This window comes from Sinocyclocheilus anshuiensis, unplaced genomic scaffold (genome assembly GCF_001515605.1).
Source record: "Sinocyclocheilus anshuiensis isolate Anshui unplaced genomic scaffold, SAMN03320099.WGS_v1.1 scaffold1251, whole genome shotgun sequence".
Classification (NCBI taxonomy): domain Eukaryota; kingdom Metazoa; phylum Chordata; class Actinopteri; order Cypriniformes; family Cyprinidae; genus Sinocyclocheilus; species Sinocyclocheilus anshuiensis.
This window is the reverse complement of record NW_015539970.1, coordinates 643702-649742: the sequence shown is the minus strand read 5'-3', so window position 1 is coordinate 649742 and position 6041 is coordinate 643702. Positions and strand designations below refer to the sequence as shown.

Here is a 6041-nt window from a genome sequence, read left to right as displayed (position 1 = left end):
ATAAAGTGCTTTTGCTTTCGCCTAGAAACACACAGCGTCTCTCTGACATGGCTGCTTCAACACTAACTGCGGTTACTGAAACCACGCCTTCATTCTTTGCGTGCACATTTGGGCGCATTATGCAAATATTTCCACATAGTGAACTAGATATGTGGGGGCGTGTTAGAACGAGCCGTTTTAGGGGGGTGTGGCAGAGTCTTAACTTTGATGAAGAATATCTCTTTGGTTTTGAGACTTTAGTCTTTGCAACTTCAGGGATCTTATCTATTCATGAACAGCTTGTAACACTCAAAAGAGAAAGGAAAACTTGAAATCGCATCATATGACCCCTTTAATATAATATAACTGAGTGACGGCACTTATTAACATAACGGTCCGTCGATTAGCATAAACTGCTCATAAGGCTAGGACATTTCCATTTCAAAAATGAGCATGAACATTAATTGCAATTTAAAAAGAAAATCAAAAGTGTGATTAATTCATCCATGAATATCACCTCAAGCCATAATGACGGTCTAAAAACTGAATGAAGGCACTATTGTGAACATGAATTTTAGCGTCTGTCTTCATAACCATAACCTCTCTCATATTTTTATTCAAAAACTGAGCATGTCCACATGTTCGGGATGAAGACGGGAGTGCAATCTGTTCACTATTTTAGTCCGGCTGCAGAGAACACCCAGATAGAAGCACATTTGGGCCAATTCCGGCTCAGTCTCAGCATCGGTGAGAAGCTAACAGGCCAGAGCCGAGCTGACGCTACAAAACACTTCTGGCTGACAGACGGCTTTTTCTCGATGGGCCGATCTCGGCTGCAAGCTGTTGTACGTGCGGCAGGTCCGCACTCAATGTGCGCGAGACAATGTGTTGTTCTTCTGTTATCTTTGACAGCTTTTTATTGCCAGTGCCACCCTCTGCTTACATGAACGCGTCACCAGCACATCAGCACCGAAAACATGGAAAATGATTGTCTCCAAAAAAATCGCACAGCCTATTCGTTATTCTATTAATAAATCCACTAATCGAATATTCGAAAATCGTGACCCATCCCTAAAATGTATTCAACATCAGACTCTTATGTTCTCCCTGCTGAGAGTTACTTTGATTTTAAATGTTGGACTTAGCTCTTTGTTTTTTTTTTCGAGTGGCGCTTCTCTTTGGTTTTGTGCAAAGAAACAGATGTTTTGTTGTCTCCCGAGTGTGATTTTCCTCCCATTTTAGTTGAGTGTCCTCATGCGCGTGTTGCCAGACTGCCTAATGTTGCCCCTCGCTTTGGTGTCGAACAGTGCTCGACTCTGGCCTTTGATCTCTATGCATTCCATTTAATCTGGTCCTGTTCAGGAAGATCAAAACTATTGAGTTTTTAGTCCTTGAAAACAACTTCAGTCAGGCTAAGTGAGGCACTGTAGAATTCTTCAAACGATGTGGGTTTAATATTTAATTTTCTGTTGCTTTGTGCAGTTCAACTTTGTTGGGAAGATCCTTGGACCGCAGGGGAACACAATCAAGAGACTGCAGGAGGAGACTGGCGCTAAGATCTCTGTGCTGGGGAAAGGATCCATGAGGGACAAAACCAAGGTAAAGTGTTATTGAGGTTCTTTTTAAAAGTTTGAATGATTTTTGCAAGAACGACTTTACCAGGGGCATTTTCTTGCTGGATTTCTAGGATAGCTCTAACATCTCTAAAGGAATAAAAGGATGATTCTAGGCTATTTGATACATCACATTCTGGTTGTCTTGCTTTGTGAATGAAGGTTAAATGACAAACTAATGGTAATCTGGGTCTGCTGAACGGCTTTGTGTTTTTTTTAGGAGGAAGGCTTGAGGAAAAGTGGAGAACCAAAGTATGCACACTTGTCCATGGAGCTTCATGTGTTTATTGAGGTGTTTGCTCCTGTTCCTGAGGCATATGTGCGCATGGCTAATGCCATGGAGGAGATCAAAAAGTTCTTGTTCCCTGTAAGTACTCAGAAATCTGCTCTAGATTCAAGAAGAGCAGCCCAGAGATCATGTTCATTGCAGTGAAGTGCTGATATTGTGTTTTGTCTAAGCTTTCTGTTTATAGCTATGATTTATGAATTTCAAATGGGCCATTGTTTAAGTCCAAACCGCCTGCATTGTTGGATTGTAACTCCACTTGCTCTGCCTGTGGCAGCAGATTAATATTTAATAAGTCGGTTGTTTTCAAGCTCACTTCTGTCTCTAAACTAAGTGACTGAAAGGTTTCACTAAACAGTGTGTGCGTTTCCACTGTAGATGACTAACCTTTGTGCGCTGTGCTAATGGCCTCATGTGAGCTATGCAAGTCTAGGTTTCTCATGCTTTTGTCCAACTCTTTAATTTTATGGAAAGCTACAATTTGCATGTCCTGATGTGATGAAAGTGTCATGTTATTAAGCTATGTCCCTGTCTCACAGGACATGATGGATGAGATTTGCCAGGAGCAATTCATGGAGATGAAGTTTCTAAACGGTGGTCAGGAACACGGGGGCAGAGGCCGAGGAGGGCCACCAATCAGAGGCCGTGGAGGTCTTCCTCCTCCTGGAGTACCCAGGTACCCACACTAATGCATCCATCTTTTTAAAAAGATTAATTGTGACTTTTAGTTTGAGCTGGATTTGCATTCAGATTCTAAAACTGGTGTTAATGCAGAGAGAACCTAATGCTTTTAACCTTTGCAGGGGTCGTGGTATGCCCCCACGTGGTGGTCGTGGCGGACCCCCTCGCGGTGGAGCCGCAAGGGGAGCACCTGCAGGTAGAGGAGGACCATCAGCCCAGCTACCCAGAGGAGCAGCTTCCAACCGTGCCCGTCCACCCGCCCCTGCGTCTCAGCGGATGCCCCCTCCACCACCCCCGCACCCTCCGACCCAAGACTCATACGAAGAATATGTATGTTTCTTAATTAGATATTTTCTGAATTTGCTTTGAAGATGTTGAGTGCACTAGTATCTTCAAAGTTTATGCAGCTGTGGATTGATTTTTTTTTCTTTATTTCTTCAGCCTTATGACGAGAGCTACACAGAGGCAGGCTATGAATCCTATGACAGCTACTACAGTCAGCCACAAGCGTAAGTTAATAGTACATATTATTATTATTATTATTATTATTATTTTTGGTTTGGGACCTGGGGCCTGTACCATGATGGTAGTTGAGAGTTACAGGATTAGTTTAGAGTTGACAAAACCAAACCACTCCAATCTGGCTTTGTTGGTACCATGATGCTGATCATCAACTTTCTTTGGCAACTCAGACTTTGATCCTGAGTTTGTGGAGCGCGTATGACATCACTGGCGAACAGCCAATCACGAGCCTAGGTTAAAGGTTTTGCTAAAGGTTAAGAGATTGAAGAATATGATGAATTTAAATGCATTTACAATTTAAAAAAAGTACTTGTTCATGAAAGGACAAATAAAATAAATTATTTTGCTCAATCAGTGCAGTCACAAGTGGAGCCGTGGAGTCTAAATTACTAAGGCAATGAATGGCGGTACAAGCCAAGCCACTTTCATGGAACCTAAAACCCAGGATTGGTGCAAACTAAACTGAAATTTACCTGGCTAGCCAGCTAATCCAGCTTCATGGTACAGGTCCCTGGAAAGTGCAGGCTTCCTCAAAAAGACCAACTTGGCTTATAATTACTGTGGTTTATGGAGGCTTTTTTGGAAACATCCCAGTGTCTTAAAAGCGCAATGTTCTTGGCTTAGTTCAGCACTTCTGAAAGTCCGGACTCCGGTCCGGACCCGGAGGGAATTCAATCCGGACCCGCCTCCATTTCGTATTTCAAGAGCACTAATTATATTTCCTACTTTGATAAAGGCATGTTAAACTTGTAACTCATTTGTTAAGTTGATGTCTTTTTGGAGATGGTCCGAATTGAAAGTGAAGGACGAGATATTTAAAGTTTTCCTGTGTGACATTTGTTGTCATGACATGCAGTGAGCGTATGACGTTTGACGTAATCGGGAAGACACTTCACCGCTGTATAATATGAGTTAAAATGATAAATTTTTTTATCACTTAGATTATGGATATTTGAGTTCTATTAGTGTCCAGTATTTCCCATACATTGATTTATTTTCACAATATCAAAACTGACCGCCACAAATAGATTTCCCAAAAGACTTCTACTTGGTTGAATAAACTGAGCACTGCACATTTCAAAATCAAAATGCGCTGCGGGTGTTTTTATATGACTGTATCTATTAGGGCTGTGCGATATTGAAGAAAAATGCGATATGCGATACCTTGTTAAGACAAGTGAACAGTCAGTAAAAAAAAAGAAAGGAAAAGAAAGAAATGCACAATTTACAAGCATAGATAAAATAAACAGTAGTATTCAGGTACAGAAATTTAATAATTAAGTGTAAAATAACACTGCATAGTGTTCACTGTATGAATTAAATTTAGATTAATCTTTGTTATAGCTGTTTTGTTGTTTGATTAACATTAGTGACATATTCAGCAGCACGTATTTATAGGCCGCTGTCCCTTTGAATCCGACTACACAGATCCAGTATAATGATACACATCCGATTTCTTTCTCAGCTGTTTACATTCATTTAAAACATAACCGACTGCGTTTACGAGCATGATCGTCGAGACGGGTACTATTGACATAATTCTGTGTGTATGTGTCTGTTCAAACATGAGGAGGAAATGCGAAAGACGAATCAACTCGGTCTGAACTTTGCACGTGTGCGGCAGAACTGAAGAGACGGTGTGCGAGATGCGGGTTGTGCGCGCGCTTCAGGTGTGAGTCAGACAGCAAGACGAGACGGCAAAGAGTTGTTTTCTGCAACTTATTGCACTTAACTCTTTTTAACATCAAGCAATTCTCTGCTATATGCGTCGAACTAAAACTTTGACCTTTTGCAACGTTTTGATTTAAGTAGCCTATTATTAAAATGATTCAGATATCGCACGCCCTTGCGATATGCATATTGCGATATTTACATTTGCGATATTTCGATATATCGTGCAGCCCTAGTATCTATGAAAAGACCCTCTTCAGAAAAGCTTTGATGTCATTTTCATTTCGTCTTTCCTGTAATGCCTGATAAAGTAGCGTTTGTGAGCGCAGCGCTTATTTGATTACAGCTGTTACCGGGGAAACACTGGTGTCTGTCAACAAACAAACAAACAAAAAGCTTCAGAACTGGCGGGACATTTGTATCCGACTAGTCTAAAAGCAAGAAAACCCCAAAAGATGGTAAGAAAAAAAAACTTTGTGCGCGTATATAATAGCCTACATTTGAAATACTTAATCTATGAATCACACTGTCAAATCCCTCAATGAATTCCGCTAAAAATAGGTCACAATTATGCTGTATGCTTGCCTCGCATTATCATCATTTAGTTTTAGGCAGACGTTAAAAAGAAAAAAAAGAGCACACACTCAACTTCAGCCAATGCTTATTTATTAAAATCAGCTGGGGAAATGCAGAACAATGGAAAATCAATCAATAGCCTGACAGAATTCTTCATCTTCATATAACGTTAATATATTAAAACACAAGTCAAAAACAATAGGAAATTTTATCAAATAATAGCCTACATGAAGTATGTTTTTAAAAGCCGTTATAATGCTATATCATCTAAAAACAAAACGAACAAAAAGAAAGACAGGACCTGAGGCTATTAACAATTCCTGCACTTGAAAAAACGCGCTCTGCAGGAATTGAAGTCGCAGGCACGCAGAGATAACGAAAAGCAAGCCAACAGAATTTAGGAAAGCTCCTGGACATCCTGCACCACCACCGAAGTGGGTCTTCGTTAGAGGAATAGATGGCGCGGAAGGGATCGCAGCGACGGCGGGCTGTGGTGAATGACGTTATTGACATTAGCTGGCTTTGGCTAGTCTCTAAGCTAACGCCTACGTGCCTGTATTGAATATGATTACGCATCTCTCCAGTAGAGTTATTGTAAGCCAATTTGACATTACACGGTTTACACAAAACTTTTCCGTTTCCTTCTAATTCAAAATAATCCCACACCTTGCTCGTCTTTCGCGTGGTCACTTTTGAGCTCGCCACAACTGACA

The 6041-nt window shown here is 40.9% G+C and overlaps 1 protein-coding gene across 2 annotated transcripts in view; it reads left to right on the top strand.

Moving 5' to 3' along the window:
* LOC107687088 (KH domain-containing, RNA-binding, signal transduction-associated protein 1-like) overlaps positions 1-6041 on the top strand; it is a 15669-nt gene that overhangs the window by 3228 nt on the left and 6400 nt on the right. For both annotated transcript variants that reach the window (XM_016484263.1, XM_016484264.1), the window contains exons 3-7: positions 1462-1578; positions 1813-1959; positions 2418-2554; positions 2682-2889; positions 3001-3068. In XM_016484263.1, the coding sequence (XP_016339749.1) occupies positions 1462-1578; positions 1813-1959; positions 2418-2554; positions 2682-2889; positions 3001-3068 (677 nt within the window). The remainder of the gene's footprint in view (positions 1-1461; positions 1579-1812; positions 1960-2417; positions 2555-2681; positions 2890-3000; positions 3069-6041) is intronic.